The sequence below is a fragment of the Aythya marila genome (assembly GCF_965140915.1).
Source record: "Aythya marila genome assembly, chromosome: 20".
Taxonomy (NCBI): Eukaryota; Metazoa; Chordata; class Aves; order Anseriformes; family Anatidae; genus Aythya; species Aythya marila.
The window spans coordinates 5,731,444-5,749,820 of NC_139061.1; the positions used below are offsets into that span (position 1 = coordinate 5,731,444).

Genomic DNA, 18,377 nt, shown 5'->3' on the forward strand with positions numbered 1-18,377 from the left:
AAGGTCCGCCTCTTGGCTTTCTCTGGGTGCAAAAGAACATCTGTGAGCGCTGGACTCGCTAAAGCGCTGGGAAGAGATGAAGTCCTGGCCATTTCTGATGTGTCCTGGGGGTGGGAGAAGGGGGAAGAGGGATTCAGGGGGTGCACGGGGTCAAGAAATGTCCATGTGGGCTTTGGGGAAGCCACCAGTAAGAGGGGTGAGAGGTGGGCACAGCGCTGGGTCGGTGCCAACCTGCAAGGAGGGGGCTTCCCGTGCTCATCCACCAGCTGTCCCCGTGGAGACCCCGGCCAAAATTCAACCAGAGCTGCCCCTCGGGGTGCAGGATCTGGCCTCGGTGCCAGCCCCCACTCCAGGGCTGTCACGAGGAGATGCGATGGGCACGGCCACCACCACGGGCGGCACCACGGGTGGCACAGCCCCCGCCGTGGGCAGCCAACACTCAGCCACGGGGTCTTGGGTGGGCTGGTGGAAGCCACACGCCCCCGTGAAGAACAGCAAGAGCAGCATCGCAGCCAGGATGGTTTTTGAAAAGAAGCTCTCCCAGGGCTTTGCTGAGTGCAAGCATCATCCTGTGTGGTTTGTCACAGTGGCAGCAGCCGAACCCAAAATAGATCGCTGTCCCCAGCGCATCACCGGTGGCGCAGAGCTGTGGCTCCTCACCAGAATTTCCAGCCGTCCTGGGCTGTAGGTTGGGTGTGAGCAGGGGCTGGAGCAGCACCGGCCAGAGGGAGGAATTTCCATTCACCACTTGCCCTTTATGAACACCGATGAGCAGTTCTTCCACCGGGGAGAGTCCCGGGGTGTCATGGAAATGCTGCCCGGGGGCTTTATAACGCTGAGGCGCAGGCAGGAGAGGCAGGTAGCTCACCATAGCCCCGAAACAAGCAAGAGCTACGGGTCGCTGAAACTGATAAAGCCAGGTTGGATATGAAGCTCTTCTCCCTGACCCTGGTCGCCCTGCTGCTCGCTGCTGTCTGGACTGAAAGCTGGGGCTTATCCTGTAAGTACCGACACGGAGCTGTTTGGGGTCAGAGGCGCAGCTTTGGCGATGCTCCTGTTGGGGAGTTGGGGTGCTGGAGGTGTCCCGTTCCTGTTAAATGGAGCCAAAATAGGCTCAGGCACAGCTTCAGCAGGTGCCGAGGGGTCTGGGCATGCCCCAGGGGTAGGGGCTCGTTCCTGGGGCTTTCCTGATGGGCAGAACCAGGGGGGTCCATCACTGGGGCAAACCCACGGAGCTGGGGACACTCCGGGGACCCTCGGAGAAGGGGGAGCAGGAAGGTGCTTGGGGAGCAGTGACACCCCTGGGGACAGCACCAAGCCCTGTCTGCTCTCAGTCCGCAGCCCCCACTCCAAATGCTGCTACAAAGATATGTTCATCAAGAAGAAAATCCCTGCCTCGCTCATCCGGAGCTACGAGAAGACGCTCCCAAACTGCTCCCGCAGAGCCGTGAGGTGAGTGCCCAGGTCCCCCGGCCTTCCTCCCCCAATCTCCCTCCCCCAGCCTTCCTCCCCACCACGCTCCTCACCCTCACTCGCCCACCCTCCCTGAGGCTTCACCTGCCATCAGGGACACCCCAAAATGAGTCACACACCCACCCCGCCCCGGGTGCTGTGTGAGATGTGCCCCCCCCTTCCCTCTTTCTTCCAAATGTCCCTGCAACCCCAACCCCCTGTTTCACCAATAAAAATGGGAAGGAAGCCGGGGTTTATAAGAAATTTAAGATGCCCAAAGTCAGCATTTTGGGGGAGAGGGGGGGTGATGGGGTCAAAGAGGGGGTCACCCCATCTAACACCACCCTTCTGCCCCCAGAGTGGAGCTGCTGAAGGGGACAAAGGTCTGCGTGGACCCCATGGAGCCCTGGTTCCAGCAGTACCTGAAGGGACAGAATCTGAGCAACGCCTCGGCGTGAAGCCACCACCGCCATGCACCCTATTTATTTGTGCCTCGCCGCTACCTGCCTGTTGTGCCTCGTTAACCCATGGGGCCGGCCCCAGCCCCTGCTGCCTTCGTCCCCCCTCTGTTCCTCTCCACAGCCGTGTACAGCCCTTGGTTGCCTTAATAAAGAGCCCTGTCCTGAACTGGAGTGAGACTTAAATCCTGCTGGAGGAAAGAGGGGTTTGGGGAGGGGTTTGGCATCCCCATGGGGACCGGGAACTGCCCAGAAGGTGTCGGTGGGGCAGTGAAACCAAGGGGGTGAAGGCTGGCCCTGTAGCCCCCCCCCCACACACTGAGCTGTCCCTACCCCACTGTGGGTTTAAGGACGCTGAGGATGCCCCATGGGATGTGAATTTAGGCAGACAGAGGAGAAAAGTTGGATTTTGAGGACTTGGGGGGGGGAGGTTGTTGCTTTCCTCAGGAGGGAGCCGGGAGTTAAACGCTGGTGGCTGCAGAAGGACAAAGCCTGGGGGCTTGGCACCGTCCCTTAGCCCCAGCTGGGCCCTTGCAGATGGGCACCCCGGGGTGGCCCTGCTCCTTCTGGAGCCTGGCAGTCGCCAGCACCAGGCGGGGACAATCCTTCCCTTCCCACCAGAGCCCCTCCACCACCCCAAAGTGGTAACGGGGACATCGGGTGCTCAGCAGCCTGCTGCCAGGACGAAAGATATGGGACTGTGGGGTGGTGGGCACTCTGACACCAAAGTCCTTACGCTCCAAGTGATGGAAACCACAGATGCTTTAGAGCTGGTTGAGCACAGGGAGGATGGAGCAGCCTTGATCCACCCGATTCCCATCGGGGCTCCATCCGTAGAGCCCCGTGTCCCAGCCTGGCTCTCACCACAGGGCTTTGGGCCCCAGTTCGTCCCCAGCGAGCATCAAAATGGAATCCGAAAGCAGTGCTCCTGTGGCTGGCGCTTCCCCTTTTGCAGCTTCCTCGCTTTCTCCAAAAATCAGCATTTCTTCTCCAAAAATCAGACTTTCTCAGCAAAAATCGGGTGTCCTGACATAATTTCCTAGGAACAATGTATGCATCCTTTTCTGCGCTTGCTCAGTGGCCATAGGATAAAAGGCAGAAGCAGGGGCTGAGAATTGTGCAGAGGAGAGCCCCGCAGCCACCTCCAGCCCTTCTTGCCATCCGCTCGGCCCCCTCAGCACCATGAAGGTCTCCGCAGCTGTCCTGGCCGCTCTCCTCCTCCTGGCCCTCTGCTCCCCAGCTGTGGCCAATTTTGGTAAGTCTGGGTGTCACTGTGTCCCCCTGGGGCTGGGAGCCCCATCCCCATAAGGCAGCTTCTGGGGCAGATGGAGAGCCCCGTCCTCCTTCCCATGGATGGGACCCTCGTGGTGGGGTGCGGGTGGTTGCCACCAGTGCTGGGGCTCAGCCTCAGGGATGGCATCTCCAGGGGTCTGTCCTTGGGGGATGCAACACGAGGGGGGGACGGGTGATGGCAAGTCCTTGGGTGGAGCACTGGCTGTAGTGCAGGTTTTAATGAGCTCTGTTTTTCTGCCCCCACAGATGGCGTCCCCACCACCTGCTGCTTCAGCTACCAGCAGCGCCCCGTCCCGCGTAACCTCATCGCCTCTGCCTACATCACCAGCAGCAGCTGCAACCTGCGAGCAGTGATGTGAGTACCCTTCATTCCTGGGGTTTGGGGTGCAATGGCCAGGGCAGAGCCCTGTGCATCGCCGGGAGGGGGACAGGGGACGGGAACATGGCTGGGGACATGCGGGGTGCTGCTGGCAGGACCCAGCTCCGGCCCCCTGCTGCCCCCTCCCAGCATCCTAACGCTGGTTTTCTCCCTGCAGCCTGGTCACCAAGAAGGGGAGGGAGATATGCGTGGACCCCCAGGCTGCCTGGGTGAAGGCACACCTGAAGCACTTTGAGAAGAAAAACTGACCCTTCCCTGCTGCTGCTGCCCCAATCACTGCTAACAAAGTCAAATTACAAAGATGACAGAGAAGACATCAAAATGCTTGTCAAGAGTCAGGGGCTCTGATGCCTAAATAAAGTGCCTGCAAAATCCTTTGTTTGGCTCTCATCTCCCTGCTATACCACCTGGATGGGAGCCGGGCCCTGTGGGGTGATGCTGGCATCCCGACATGGGGTCCCTGTCCCTCAGGACCCCCCCAGCACGCTCAGCCCCCCGTGTCGTGGCTCTGCTCATCCTGACATCACCACCATGTCACCTCCCCTGGGGTTCCTCAGTGCTCCATCACAATGCGCGGGGCCGTGTCACACACCCATCACCCCCCCCGCCCCCCAGTGCAGGGCGCTGCCACCAGCTCGGCTCCCCTTCTTGTCCCCAAAACTGTGGGGACAAGGAAGGGGACGGTTCCTGACCCCACCGACTTCCCCACGGCCCCATGCGGTGATGGAGCTGAGACCCCGGTGCCACAGGGTGCCACAACCCCCCCCAGCCGGCCCCCTCAGTCCCACAGCCCCACTCAGGGTGCTGGCAGGGTCCCCTCAGGTGCCGTCCCCCCCAAAAAAGAAGCGGCATGTTCCTGAGGAGGAAGGTGAGCGCAGAGCATCCCCGTAAGGGGTTTGCCTCTCCCCCAGCCCTCCCCCATATGCTGCTGTCACCCCTCTGGGCCCACCCGGCACGGCACTGGTGGTGACAATGCCACCGTCCCCATGGCAGTGTGCAGGCTGTGCCAGCGGGCAGACGGTGACCCCGAGGTGTTTGGGCAGACGTGCCAGCAGGACGGGCTCTGCATCCACGAGAACTGCCTGGTGAGCCCCCAGGGGGTTCAGCCCCCGACCCCATGCCAGCGGCTGCCCATCCCATACACACCCCCGGCTCCCTCTTGCAGTACCACGCCAGCGGGCTGAGCCAGCGAGGGGCTGACGGAGAGGGTTTCTTCGGCTTCCTCTTCCCCGACATCCACCGGGAGCTGCAGCGGGTGGCACAGAAGGTGAGGCGGGGGGGACGTGTCCCCACCTCGGTCCCTGTGCCCCTGGGTTGGGATGCTCCAGCAGCCGGCTGCAAACAGCTCACCACAGCCTTGTTTGTCCAAAAAAAGTCTCTTTCCCTCAAAACCTGAGCATTTTGAGAACGCTCAAAGGGGTTAAGGGTTATGGGGTTAAGGTTTTATCAGTGGTGCGGTGTCCCCAGCCAGGTGGCCCACCAAAATGTCACCGGGCTCTGCGGGGCACGGGCTTCCTGAGCACCCCGGGAGCCCTGCGCTGATGGCAGCCACCCTCCTGCTGTCCCCAGACGTGCTGCATCTGCTGGCAGTGGGGCGCCTCGGTCACCTGCCAGGTCCGGAGATGTCCCCGAAACTTCCACTTCCCCTGCGGCATCGAGCGGGGCTGCGTCTCTCAGTTTTTCGGGGAGTTCAAGTGAGTGCGGGCACCCTCTGGGGCTGGAGGAGGGATGGAGCAGGGAGCTGAGCTGCCAGCCCTGTCTCCCAGGTCCTTTTGCTGGCAGCACCGGCCGGCACAACGGCTGCGAGTGCCGCAGCGGGGCCACAGCCTGTGTGTCATCTGCCTGGAGGCGGTGGCGAGGCGGCCCTCCTACAACACCCTGGTTTGTCCCGTCTGCACCAGCGCCTGGTTCCACCGCCGCTGCATCCAGGTGGGTGGCATCGCCCCCCAGCATCACCCAAACCTGTGGGGGGGGTACGTGGGACCCTCCCACCCTACTGATGCCACCCCTGCCCCAGGGCCAGGCGCTGAGCTCGGCCCTGCACCATTTCCGCTGCCCGCTCTGCCAGGACGTGCAGACCTTCCAGGAGGAGATGTTTCGCCTGGGCATCAAAATCCCCGACAGGTCAGCATCCCTCTCCCTGCCTCTGTCTGGCTCCACAATGAGCCCCAAACCAGTCCCCTCCTGCCTCTCCAGGGTCCCCCTCATCCTCCCGGGACTGAGCTGTCCCCGACTCCCGCAGGGACGCTGCCTGGGAGGAGGACGGGGCTTTCGAGGAGCATTACCAGCGGCACAGCTCCTGCGACGCCAGCCAGTGCCTGTGCCCAGTGGGACGGGAGCAATCAGAGGACACGGGGTGAGTGGCGGAGGCCCTGTCCCCACAGCAAGGAGATAACGCTTTTGTCTCCTCCTTCAGGCTGGGACGGAGGTTCCCCAGGGTGCTGAGCTCAGCACGGCACACAGTGCATGCTGGCAGCTCAGCCCCATCTGCTGGGGTGGGAGCAGGATGGATGCCACCAGGGCTGGCACCCCACAGCCCTGGGACCCTTGGTGACCATGGGACATCAGTGCCATCGGTCCCCCAGGCCCTGGAGGTTGCTGCTCTGCAGCTCCTGTGGCTCCTGCGGGACCCATCAGCTCTGCTCCGACGTCGGGGAGGACATCAGCTCCTGGGAGTGCAGTGACTGCGCCGACACGTGCACCGGTGAGAGCTGCAGCTGAGGGACATCCCCATAGACACGTGGCCACCATGGTCACCTGCCCTGGAGAGAAATCCCAGCCATGGGACCAGGAGATGGACACAAGGGTGTGATGGATGGAGCTTGTGCTCATCTCCCTGCCCTTTGCAGCCCCCTCGGTGTCACCTGGAGCAGCCAACCCAGACCCCACAGCCCCGGCGCAGGGACCCACGTGCAGCACCCCGGCTCCTGGGAGTTCAGGTCTGGAACACGAGGTTGGGATGCTACAAGTTCACCCCGGCACCCAGCTGCCCTCCCAGCCCACAGAAAGCCCCTCGGTCACCTCCCATCCACTGACCAACAACCCTGGAGGATGTCCCTAATAAAAGGTGAAACATCACAGGTGGGTTTGCTGATGTGCCTGAGCACTGCAGGACAGAGCAGCCGCAATGGTCCCGACCCTCCTGTCTGTACTGCAGGGGCTGTTTCCCATCGAGGAGCTGGTGTCAGGACCCCAAGACAAAGTTCCAACAGCACCCGGTGGGGATGTGCTGAGGTCAGGGGTTGCTCTGCAGGAGCTGAGCCCAACCAGGGAAGGGCGAAGCGCTATGGCAGGGAGTTCAGAGACAAACAAAGGGGTTTTATAATCTAAACACTTTAATTAGACATCAGAAATACAGGCTCCTTCTTGAAAGGCATGGTGACACATTTTAAATTATTTTTGTATTTTCCCTTTTTATAGCAAAAAAAAAAATATACATTTAATTCAATTAATTTAACTTAAATAAGTTAAATAGAATAAATTTTCCGTTGAAGAAAGATGCAGTTCAAGTACTCCGTTGCATGTTGGTGCGGGGGACTAAGCCCACCGGGGGGCAGCAGCAGCAGGGAAGGGTCAGTTTTTCTTCACAAAGTGCTTCAGGTGTGCCTTCACCCAGGCAGCCTGGGGGTCCGCGCATATCTCCCTCCCCTTCTTGGTGACCAGGCTGCAGGGAGAAAACCAGCGTCAGGATGCTGGGAGGGGGCAGCAGGGGGCCGGAGCTGGGTCCTGCCAGCAGCACCCCGCATGTCCCCAGCCACGTTCCCGTCCCCTGTCCCCCTCCCGGCGATGCACAGGGCTCTGCCCTGGCCATTGCACCCCAAACCCCAGGAATGAAGGGTACTCACATCACCCCGGGCTGGCTGCAGTTGCTGCTGGTGATGTAGGCAGAGGCGATGAGGTTACGCGGGACGGGGCGCTGCTGGTAGCTGAAGCAGCAGGTGGTGGGGACGCCATCTGTGGGGGCAGAAAAACAGAGCTCATTAAAACCTGCACTACAGCCAGTGCTCCACCCAAGGACTTGCCATCACCCGTCCCCCCCTCGTGTTGCATCCCCCAAGGACAGACCCCTGGAGATGCCATCCCTGAGGCTGAGCCCCAGCACTGGTGGCAACCACCCGCACCCCACCACGAGGGTCCCATCCATGGGAAGGAGGACGGGGCTCTCCATCTGCCCCAGAAGCTGCCTTATGGGGATGGGGCACCCAGCCCCAGGGGGACACAGTGACACCCAGACTTACCAAGATGGGCCACAGCTGGGGAGCAGAGGGCCAGGAGGAGGAGAGCGGCCAGGACAGCTGCGGAGACCTTCATGGTGCTGCAGGGACCAAGCAGATGGCAAGCAGGGCTGGAGCTGGGGTGGCTGCAGGGCTCTCCTCTGCAGGATGCTTGGTCCCTGCTGCTGCTGCCGTCTTTTATCCTCTGGCGACTGGGCGGGTACACGGTTTCAAGGAAAAAAGATGAGTGCATCATACCAAGGAAATTATGTAAGGATACCCGATTTTTGCTGAGCTGGAGAAGGCGAGGAAGCTGCAAAAGGGGAAGCGCCAGCCACAGGACCACTGCTTTCGGATTGCATTTTGGTGCTCGTTGGGGACGAACTGAAGCCCCATGATGAGAGCCTGGCTGGGACATGGGGCTCCACATCTGGAGCTCTGATGGGAATCCCAGGCAGGCAGCCAGCATACTCCAGGCAGGGATTTGCTTTTTCACAGCCCCAGCATCACCACTGTGCCCAGGGGCAGCAGAGCTGCTCTGCTGAAGGTCACTGAACCCAGCCCAGATGCCATGTCACGTAAATCCAGCCACCACCACTACTGCCAGGTGGAAAATCCAAACTTATCCACGGTTTTGCCACAAGCAGCACTTTTCAACCTGCTCCACAGGTCACAGCGGGGCTACAGAGCTAGCTCCAAAATGGCGCATCGCACGTGCATTCACCTCTGATAACAGAGGCTCTTTGTCAGACATCTAGGAAAGGAAAGATAACATAGACACAAGGTTGGGTTGACCTGGAAGTCATGGGGAGTCTCACATTTGTCCCTTTTCCTGTCACAAACTGCATTCTCATGCTGGAAGCTTGCAGAGACATGGAGAACCAGGCGGCCTGTAGGGCCCAGGCTCTGTCACACTGCTCCAGGACCACAGTAGCGTTCTCAGGCCGCAGCCTGGTCTGTCACCCTCCCTGTGCCTGGGACAAACAGGGGACATGCACCTCTGCACCCACGGGTTTCAGTTTGGGCTGTGGTCTGCAGCCTCCTGAGATCAAGGTATTGCAGTTCCTGCTAGCCCACACTTTCACAAAATGGACAATTTCATCCCAGTTCAACCCCCCTGTACCAGTCTAGTCTCAAAAAAGTAAATACACCAGCCTCGGAGAGGAGACAGAGCAGGAGCTGGAGGGAGGAGAAGCTCTGCCTGCACCCGTTGATGCCAGCTCATCACAGCCTCGCAGATGAAACCTCAAGGCCATTGCAACATGACTGAAAAGTGGCAACATCTGCAATCTCCAAGAGTAAATCCCAATGCCTCAGTGGCTGGACACCCAGAAGGATCTGCAAAACTTGCAATTTCCTCCTTTTTTTTCCTGCCCTCCTCTTTTTTTCCAGCCGTGCCCACAGTGCCCCATGCGTTCCCCAGCAGGCCGCCACACAACCCTCAGCCTCCACCACCCGCCCCTCGCTCCCCACAGAGCCTTTCCCTGCCCAAAGGACACATCCCTCAGGGCCAGCACTGGTTGAACAGGAGGTATCAGAAGAAGAGAAGAGACCACAATTGTTTCTTTTAGTAATATCACCATGTTACATGCCAAAGATCACCACATTGCATGCAAGCCCCATGCAGGCCTGGCCTTTCACCACACCAAGCTTTCTGCTTGGCAAGGGACAAGCAGGAGTAGCAACAGTAAGGATGGTGGTAAAGGAACATCCCACAGCACAGAAATCCAGGGAAACCAAGACAAGCACAACAAAAAGTAGAAGCACAATCACCTCTGTGCATAGGCTTTTGTATGGTTACTGCTAAACCCAGTCATCTGTTAGAAACAAGAGAGAGATCTCACAATAGCAAAGATTATTTTTGATGGAAATGGTGAAAATGTTTCCTCCTTACTGCAGAAATGATTGGTCGGGCTTTCAGTTCTCCATTTAGACAACGGCCGGATGGAACTTCTTACTGGACAGTGATGTAGTAGTTCCTATTCTAACTGGAATTGAGGATATTTCAATGAATTGCACAAAATTGCAGCTCAGCAAAAATAGATAGTTTGTGTTCAAGCATGTTTAAGGAATTGAATATAAGGAACTGATTTAAGGGGAGAGTGAAGAAATTACTTCTGGTTTTAATTCTCCTGCGGTAGAAGTCATCTGTAATCAGACCACTTTCTAATCTTGGAAAGAAAGAGGAGAAATTCAAAAGCCAGGGTGAGGAAAGAAAACAATTTGCCTTCTTGTCAGTGAAGCTTTCAGAATTCCTGCAAGGAACGCAGCAGCCCAGAAGACCCAGCTTTATGAACAACAATTTGAAGAACAAAAAGGAGAAAAAAAAAAAAAAAAACAAAAAACTATTTGTTAGGAAGGTGAGCACTTAGCCAAAATTGCAGTGTCTTTTTGGCTCATCTTCATGTTAACAAAAGAAGAGGTTGTGGCCAGGTACTCAACACAATTAGAATTTAGTGGCAGAGGTTAGGCATGCAGTTGAGAATAGAAAAAAGAACAAATGGGTAAGGAAGAGGTAGAGAAGGCAGGTGTTAAACCAATAGGCTCCAGCACTTCCCCTCCTGAACCACTGGCAATTAACAAACTCACATGGAGCGGGAGAGGTAGCAGAAAGCCAGTGATGAGCCAACATAACACTAGTCTTCCATTATCAGATGTTTCCGGCACAGCCCTGCATGCATCTCCTAAGAAAACGAGGGAATTAGTATCTAAAAACATCTCCCCAGGGGCTGTGAATGCAGCTAAGAGCAGAGGGACTGTCATTACGGATGGCAGGCAGCTGGCAAGGTGGAGGGACAAGAGGAGGCATGGGGACATGCAGAGAGTTGCCCCTGGCTGCTTCCTCAGCACAGCAGGGACAGGGCTCAGACAGAGCTCATCTCCAAATTCACTCAGCACCGGGGTGGCCGCAGCTGGGAACAGCTCACCTCTTAGGGCTGCACATTTCAGAAAGTGGTAAGAAGAGAAGAGAGAAGCAAGAAGGTGCCCTGGTTAGACAGGGAAGGTGGACAGTGTCACGGTATTCGTTTAAACTGAAATAGAGGATGAGGGATGGTCTTGGCCATTTTAAAGAGGATCGCATGACTTCTGGTCCCCAAGCTCTCCACTGGAAGAGGAGACAAGGACCTTAGCCCACAGCCAGCTTTAGGAAGCCCTCCCCAGCTCTGCATAGCTTCCCCAGAGGACAAATGCCTGCTAGCTGGCAGAAGCAGGCTGCATTTCCAACCATGAGGCAGGGCAGAGGGATGCCCTTTGCACCCCTTTCAGGAAAGGCTGCCAGAACCATAGCAACAAGTGGAGAAGAGCAGCCCCTCCGCCTCCACCGTGTTCCAGCATGAGACAGAGGGAAATCTGTAGAGCAAGGAAACCACAGGCAGAAAAATGTGGAAGGAACTGCCAACACCACGATACCATGCAAGTGCAAAGAGAATACCGCGTGGCGTTATGCAACATCCGTCTGGGAAGCGACACTTGTCATTGATAAAAATTATGCAAAGAGGTCCCGTGGCTGGAAAGCACAAGGAAAATACAGATCAGCCAAACAGTCTCTCTCTGCAGCGAGGTATCGCTGACTCTTGCATTTATGGTTTCATGGGGGTAATTCAGCAAAGCTAAATTCCCAAACCAATCCCCACTGATAACTTTTTGATGCAAAGCCTTGAATGCTCCTTCGCTCTCAGAGGATCCCAGGGCACAGCCTGCACAAAGACCCACAACAAGGATTTTTCTACTGTCCTAGATCAAAGTTATGTCTGTTCTCCCACCATTTGAGTGACTTCTACAATAGCTAGAAGAGAGAGAAAACAAAAGGAGCAAAAATACTCTTCCCCAGGCAGAAGGCTGCAGCACAGCTGTGTGCATGCATTAGAGAAAAACACAAGGGGATGAGCACGGCCCAACAAAAGGAGGGTAACATCACCCTGCAGGCAGGTGGGTCTCACACCACCCACCCAGCACAGCCCCACCAAATCCCAGGGCTTACCCTCAGCTCTCCAGCCAGGAGGCCTGGAGACCACCCCAGGGAACAGACCTCACCCCAAGTGGGCTGCAGCCTCAGCTTCTTGCACCCTTTTCCCCATATTGACTCCAAAATAAGATTTGGGAGGCTCAGGTATCCCTTGTGCCTTAGGCAAAATAAATACACTTTAAAAATAAATAAATTCTACATGCAAGGAGCAAGCATTTACATAAGAAAGAACTTTACTTCACTAAGTATAAATACATCCCTCTGTAAATAGCAGGGTTTGGGCACAGCAAAACACAGTCCAGAAGCTCACTCGCCAGCCCACAAGCACCTTCTTGCCACAGTGTGAAGCTTTTCTCTGCCCCACTGCCTCCAGGCAGCACCCACAGCTTCCCCCTGTGCCCTCACACAGTGCTTACCCCCTCCCCAGCCCCACAGCCTGCTTTTTGTGTCCTGCAGCTCACAGCTTGCACCTGGAGTCCTGCCTCCACCTCTGCACTCAGGCAGAGGAAAGCCCTGGTGCTGGTTCTCATCAGGGCCAGCTTTGGCTTTGCAAGAGCTGGTGGACTCTGGTCTGCCATGGGTACAAACCTAAAGCTCTTCTGCACAATTGAGATGAGCCAACAGGGCTCAGACACTGCCTCTGCAGATATCTGCGCCTGCCCACATGAATGCTTCATTGGGACTTAAAAAAAAAAAAAAAAAAAAAAAAAAAAAAAAAAAAAAAAAAAAGTTGTCTGACTGCAAAAAGCAATTTCAGTTTTGAGTTTGCAGACGCCAAGTATTGTTACCTCCTGCACCCAGACAGCAGATTGCATAAGCCCCATTTCTATTAAAACAGGCTAAAAATAAAAAATTATCTAAACTTCCATAGCTGGGGTTATCTCATAGCCATGCACTTGCTTCCGTCTTTGTTCTCCACTGTTTGCCCTTTATGAGACCTTCTGCCAGTTTCATGTTTATTATGCCTTGTGTCAAAATATTTCTTTCTAGTATACCTTTTCTCACTTTAAATGGTTTTAACCACATCCCTTTCTTCTCCTGCATGAAAGGGTAAATAATCAATGTTCAATGTTTCTTTTTAAGCTCCCTTCATCTGTTTGCCCCATTCTTTTCAATCTTCTATCTCCAAGCCACTCATCACCTGGCTCATCGTCTTCTGTGTTGGCTCTCCCCTTCTCTGAGTCAAAATGATCAGAGCTGAATTTGGCACGTGGAGATCATCCTGCTGCTTTCTACAACAACATTAAGGCTTTTGGAGAATTAGTTTCTGTCCCATCCTTCATACACTTCAATATCTTGCTTAATCCTTGGACTCGCAGCACCTTAGATGAACTCTAGAAATTAAGATGTTAAGTCTCACTTTCTGAAGACAATGGCATTTAGGGGACCTGAACGTCACGGAAGAGGAATAGAACAAAGACATCCATGTCACATGGGCCAGATACTCAGGATGCAAATATCTTTAAAATCTGGCCATAAACTCAGAAAAAAGAAAAAATAAAATAATAATTAAAAAAAAAAATACCACAGGCCATCTTCTTCCCCAAATAGCTGTAGTTCTTTTGACCACAGATACAGAAATCTGTATTTCAAATGACTCCTGAGTGCATTTGAAAACAGTGACCAGCTAGCATGTTGCTCAGTCAACTAACTTGGTTAAACCCTAGTCTTCCCCAACCCTGATTAATGTGAATAATCTTGTATTTTGCAAGCATTTGCCTTCCATTGAACCCCTCTCCTGCAGCTCCTCAGGCACTACACAAGGTGCAACACATCGACAGTACATCACGCAGTATTGGTCCTGACGCAGACCAACACTAACCTCATAGCTTCCTTTTATAAGTTCACAGATATTTGCGACGAAGGAAATGCAGTAGATCTCACTTGTCTGGGCTTCAGCGAGACATTTGAAATGGTGCCACACAGTAAATTATTAGCTAAGGAGGGGAAGATGTGACTGGCATATGTAATGTGAAGCGGGTGAGGAGCCGCCTGAAAGGGGCACAGTCGTAGCTTCAGCTGGAAGGGGAAGTGTTAGACTGAGGGGGGGCTACCAGTGCAGTTCCTTGAGTTTCTGCCTCAAAAAAATGATTCTGCTTAACATTTGCATTAATGATCTTGGCACAAAAAGCAGGAGAACGCAAAGGAAATTTGCTGATGAGGCAGAATGAGATGCTATCATCAATCCAGAAGAGGCCAGGATATCACAGAGAAAGATTATAATGACCTTGAGGACTGGAGTAATGGAGAAGGGTTTGATTCAGTGCTGCAGACTGGGCAAGCATGCTGCTGGGGACCAGGGATTGCAAGAAGAGCCATCCCAGCACAGGAGGCCGTCCGCTGGATGTGTCTGGGGCAGGGAAAGACCCATGCCACAAATCACAAGGCTGTGACCAACCCCTGGTATTATACAACAAGAGAGGAGTCAAACGCCAAGAGCACAGGGTGGGGGTTAGGAAAACAAAGGGCTATGACTGATCTGTGGGGATACATCACAGAGGCCAGCACCAGGGTGGAAAAGAGCTATTTTAGCAAGCGGACATTGCTGGTATGAGGATACAGGGCTGGAAGCTGGCTGTGAATACAAACAGGTGGGAAATGAGATTCCCACCTGGAAGCAGTGTGTTTCTCATGCAGGTCTCCAGGTCAGGCAGGACAGATAAAAATCACCAGCATTCAGAGAGACTTCAGTCCTGCCATCCAACCAACATCTGCCAGACTAGGGGTATGGTTTTCCTTCTGAATTTGGGTGGCTGTGTCTTTAGGGCCTGTTCACAGCAGCATTTTGGAGCCCTCTTTTAAAAGGTGTCGCTAATTGCAATGCTGCCTTGGAATCAGATGTTCCACGAGGATGTATAAAGGCAGTCAGCCCACACGGGAGGCAGCTGCCTGCTCTGCTATTGCCAGGACGATCGCTAGATTCACTTGTTCCCCTCCAGGACTGGAGGTGGTTTCAGTGGTTGTGGGGTTTTGATATACGATTAACTACTTCACTCTGAAACTCCTCTGGCCTGCTCAGCTCAACCACTCATTATAGAACCACTGAAAAATAGCTCTTCGTACAAATTTCCTCTCGAGTATCCTTTTTGGACGCTCCCATCTCTAACATCTCATTTTTCTCTGCCCTGAAGCAGCAGCACTGAGGCAGTGCAAACACTCCCATCTCCTGCACTGGCTGCTTGTTGCTTCTGCTGCCCAGGACTAACTTTGGTTTCGCAGCCGCAGCCTTTTACTCTTCATTTTCCCTGTGTTTACCTTGCCCAACTCATTGTCCTTGCTGCCACAGTCCCCAGGATCATGGTCACCATCACAGCAGGACCTGAGCACACCAGATTTCCTCAGAGACCAGAGGTTTCTATTCCTCTCTTTTCCTCTGCATACCTGGTTCCGATCATCTCTTGAGAGTCCCTCAAGCTTCCTGAACTGCCTCTCTGCTGAGTCAAAAGATTCTTACAACACTTTTTTAAATTAGGCTTTTTCTATTGAGTTCCTCTTTTTTTTTCTTCTTTTTTTTTTTTTTCTTTTTTTTTTCTGGAATCTCCCTTTTGAAATTACTGACACAATGCTGTCTCAGGGATCAGCTTGTAACCTTTTCCCCTTGTTCCTCCCAACCCAAGAAGCGGGACGGAATCACACTGGAGTCAGGGTTTCTTAAATGCCCCTCCAGGCTCTCTTCAATCCCTCTGCCCTGTGAGCACCAGCACCCATGGCATTCCCCCAGTCCCAAGGCCCAGCCATGAAGCTATCCCATCGGGCTGGCTCTTTGCAGCTGAAGGGGATGGCTTTTTCCTTCTCTGAGCTCCCCAGGGAGAGCACAGACGTTTATGGCCTAGCAGATAACAAGCTGTCACATCCCGCCTTTGCTTTTAGGACCAAGCTTGGAGTAATGGCAAGCATTAGGCCTTTAGTACCCTTCAGGGACGGCTCCTTCCTGCAGGCCTCATGCCAGAGCCCTGCTGGGTGTAACTCTACCGTTACAGCATGATTAGGGCCCTCTGCTCCCAGGAGAGGTGTCGCTACTGATTCAAAGTGCTCTGTGGTGTGAAAACTGCTCTTTGCCCCAGTCTAGACGTCTCAGCGCAGCCCCAGGGCTCGGCTCCCCTGTGTGCCCAAAGCCCTTCATAATGCTGACCCTCCTACCCCTGAAATGGCGCTGCAGGAAAATGGAAAGGCCAAAGGCGTGCCAAAACCCAGAAATAGCAGCATAGAGCTCAGTCTTGCACCTGGGCCCATCTTGTACCCATAAAGCTGTGTGAAAATCAGTGCCATTAGAAATTGATTACACTGCAGAGTCGTCAGAGCAGGCTTTCCTGTGCTGCTTTGGTCCATGTGCCTGGTCAGGGATAGCAGACACGCAGATGGTGATGGGGAAAGCTATCCCATCCTGAAAGAGACTTCTCTTTCAATGCTGAGTGCCCCCAGTTGAAGGAGAGCTGCTCTGCTGCTACCAGCCCAGTCCCATGGCCATGCTGCCCATGCTGCCCAGCCCTCGGAGAGATGGAGAGGGAAAAAGTCTTCTGCAAGAGCTGGCTCAGGCTCACTTCCACATCGTGAGTCTGAGATGAGAGGGAAGGATTGCTGCATGCGGAGGTGAGAGCATTGGTTGTGCCAGAGCAGGGTTACTTCATTTTATGTGTGCCCAGGGCTCTTGCAGGAGCATCTGTAGAGCAGACCTTTGGTCTCCAAGGCCCCTCTTTCATGGCTTTTATGGTCTGAGATCACCAAGCATCCTCATGAGACAACACCACAATGTGAGACTGGCCAAAGAGCCTAGACTTAAGGTGTCTGGGTCCCCAGAAAAATCTGTGATTTTTGCCACAAAGGACTCATTACAGCTGTTCCCATGACAGGATTTTATCCCCAGCATACCCCTCATCACCCAGAGGAGCAGGCTGGGAGCACATGTGGCAGTCAAATTAGGGAGGCCAGCCTAATACCGCCCCCCCCCCCCCCACACACACACACACACACTCCTGAGGTTTAAACATGAGCACCAGGGACGTTCAGGGAAGGACACAAGAAGCTGGCAGCTGCCTCCAGCAACAGAGAATAAAAATCTCGGGCCCAGGAAACATAGATCGTGCTGGCTCCAAGTGCACATGGCCAGCCAGAAGTACAGCCTCAGCTGCCGAAACGAGATGCAGGGATGACAGGCTGCTGGTGGAGGAAGAAGAGGAAGAAGCCTGCATGAGAGTAATTCTGCAACAGCAGTCAGTGAAGGCAGGATGTGAACTCATCATGCCTCTGATGACTGGGCTCCTTAAAACAGCAGCACAGGGAGGAAAAGGTCAAGGGCAGATGAGTCAGGAGCCAGCCACACTCTCTGCAGCACCCACCTCCCAGTGCCAGGCTGGGTCAAGGCTAGATGGATACAGACTGGCTGATCTTTAAGACAGGTTCCTGTAGAGGGTACGGTGTCTCAGAGGATGCTGAGATGCCTCAGGGGGCTCAGGCAGTGGGATGAGGGGATGCAAAGAAGTGGCACTGGGTCTGGGGACCACAGCAGATCAGGCATGAAGGAATGGATGCAACTCCAGTTCACTGGCACTGGGCCCATTGGGTAAACTCTAGTGAGGACTAAGCAGCATTTGCTCACTCCCACAGCTCAGATCAGGAGCACTCAGATGAGTAAGAATATGTGGTTTCCCATCTAAGCTTTTCATGAGGGCAGGGAGAGGCCCTCAGGGTTAGAGCGAGTGGTATTTCAGAGAAACAGAAAAGAGAGCTGTGGAAAGTCATTCACATCCACACCGAGGATTAAAACTCACGGTGTCACTCCAGGAACAGATTTCCTTGCTCGCCAGGTGATCTACTAGCACTTCCTCACTGTTACAGTATTTTCTTCTTCTATTTTTGTTGTTGTAGCTTGGGACCAGAACATTGTGTCTTATCCAGCATGGAAACAGAGGAGGATTTTGTTCTTTCCTCCTCGCAGTAGCCCTTTATGTAGCTGTAGACTTCTCGGGCCTCTCACCCTCTTTGGAGCATACATTTCCATGTTGTACAGATTTATCAAGCCTGTGCTTGTTTCACATAGCATTAATGGAAGTATCAAATAGTACAGGACCTGTGGCATCCCACATGCTTCCGGCAGTCAGGGGTGCAATCCTCTCAGAAGGCGATTTTCACAGCCTGATCGTGACAATGATGTGTCAGGACTATTACAGGATTTTTCTGTAATACTGCGAGCTAGCTCATACCCACGGGACTAAGCCGTTTGTGCAATAATCACTTCTCAGACTATAGCACTTACACATTTTGAATTGCCATCGAGAATTATGGCAGGTTAAACTCCAGGAAGGGAATACGAGCAAGCTCAGGCTGGTGTGGGAATTGGCAGAGATTGCCAATCCTTTTCCCATCCCATAGCCAGGTCTTTCTGAGCTATTGTAAAGCACATCTGAACAGTGAGGCAGAGCAGCATTGCAGCACCATCTGCTGACGGCTGCCTGCAGGTCCACAGGCCTTCAGCATAGTCACCATCTCCAGCCTCAAATGTTCAAAGATGCTGACAGCATCCTCAGATAAATACATCACTCTTCAGGATGAGGAATCATGCAATGACTGATTAGCATCAGAAGTGCCAACACAGAAGTACAATTGTCTCAAGTATC

At 54.2% G+C, this 18,377-nt stretch overlaps 4 protein-coding genes across 4 annotated transcripts; 3 read left to right on the top strand and 1 right to left on the bottom strand.

Moving 5' to 3' along the window:
• Positions 1–158: 158 nt before the first annotated feature.
• On the top strand, positions 159–2,051 carry LOC309885920 (C-C motif chemokine 4-like). The gene is made up of 3 exons (XM_082776339.1): positions 159–1,000; positions 1,335–1,452; positions 1,811–2,051. The coding sequence occupies exons 1-3, from the start codon at positions 928–930 to the stop codon at positions 1,908–1,910; spliced, it is 291 nt and encodes a 96-aa protein (XP_082632465.1). The 5' UTR covers positions 159–927; the 3' UTR covers positions 1,911–2,051.
• Positions 2,052–3,038: 987 nt separating this feature from the next.
• Positions 3,039–3,941, top strand: LOC309885998 (C-C motif chemokine 3-like). The gene is made up of 3 exons (XM_082776483.1): positions 3,039–3,165; positions 3,450–3,558; positions 3,740–3,941. The coding sequence occupies exons 1-3, from the start codon at positions 3,093–3,095 to the stop codon at positions 3,828–3,830; spliced, it is 273 nt and encodes a 90-aa protein (XP_082632609.1). The 5' UTR covers positions 3,039–3,092; the 3' UTR covers positions 3,831–3,941.
• A 627-nt stretch (positions 3,942–4,568) lies between these two features.
• LOC309886121 (PHD finger protein 7-like) lies at positions 4,569–6,303 on the top strand (the record flags this gene model as incomplete). The annotated part of the gene is made up of 7 exons (XM_082776692.1): positions 4,569–4,667; positions 4,748–4,849; positions 5,152–5,276; positions 5,349–5,511; positions 5,600–5,706; positions 5,825–5,938; positions 6,168–6,303. 7 exons carry the CDS (start codon positions 4,569–4,571, stop codon positions 6,301–6,303), a joined length of 846 nt encoding a protein of 281 aa, XP_082632818.1.
• Positions 6,304–6,905: 602 nt separating this feature from the next.
• LOC309886045 (C-C motif chemokine 3-like) lies at positions 6,906–7,950 on the bottom strand. Its single transcript, XM_082776585.1, has 3 exons — positions 7,821–7,950; positions 7,428–7,536; positions 6,906–7,246 (listed from the first exon to the last, which is right to left on the bottom strand). Exons 1-3 carry the CDS (start codon positions 7,891–7,893, stop codon positions 7,156–7,158), a joined length of 273 nt encoding a protein of 90 aa, XP_082632711.1. The 5' UTR covers positions 7,894–7,950; the 3' UTR covers positions 6,906–7,155.
• Between the last annotated feature and the right edge of the window lie 10,427 nt (positions 7,951–18,377).

Bases quoted from the DNA above. Each gene is read 5' to 3' on its own strand.
- LOC309885920 (XM_082776339.1), top strand. From the start codon at position 928: ATGAAGCTCTTCTCCCTGACCCTGGTCGCCCTGCTGCTCGCTGCTGTC. The intron at 1,001-1,334 runs GTAAGTACCGAC...GTCTGCTCTCAG, and splicing joins TGAAAGCTGGGGCTTATCCT to TCCGCAGCCCCCACTCCAAA. The intron at 1,453-1,810 runs GTGAGTGCCCAG...TTCTGCCCCCAG, and splicing joins TGCTCCCGCAGAGCCGTGAG to AGTGGAGCTGCTGAAGGGGA.
- LOC309885998 (XM_082776483.1), top strand. From the start codon at position 3,093: ATGAAGGTCTCCGCAGCTGTCCTGGCCGCTCTCCTCCTCCTGGCCCTC. The intron at 3,166-3,449 runs GTAAGTCTGGGT...CTGCCCCCACAG, and splicing joins CCCAGCTGTGGCCAATTTTG to ATGGCGTCCCCACCACCTGC. The intron at 3,559-3,739 runs GTGAGTACCCTT...TTCTCCCTGCAG, and splicing joins TGCAACCTGCGAGCAGTGAT to CCTGGTCACCAAGAAGGGGA.
- LOC309886045 (XM_082776585.1), bottom strand. From the start codon at position 7,893: ATGAAGGTCTCCGCAGCTGTCCTGGCCGCTCTCCTCCTCCTGGCCCTC. The intron at 7,537-7,820 runs GTAAGTCTGGGT...CTGCCCCCACAG, and splicing joins CCCAGCTGTGGCCCATCTTG to ATGGCGTCCCCACCACCTGC. The intron at 7,247-7,427 runs GTGAGTACCCTT...TTCTCCCTGCAG, and splicing joins TGCAGCCAGCCCGGGGTGAT to CCTGGTCACCAAGAAGGGGA.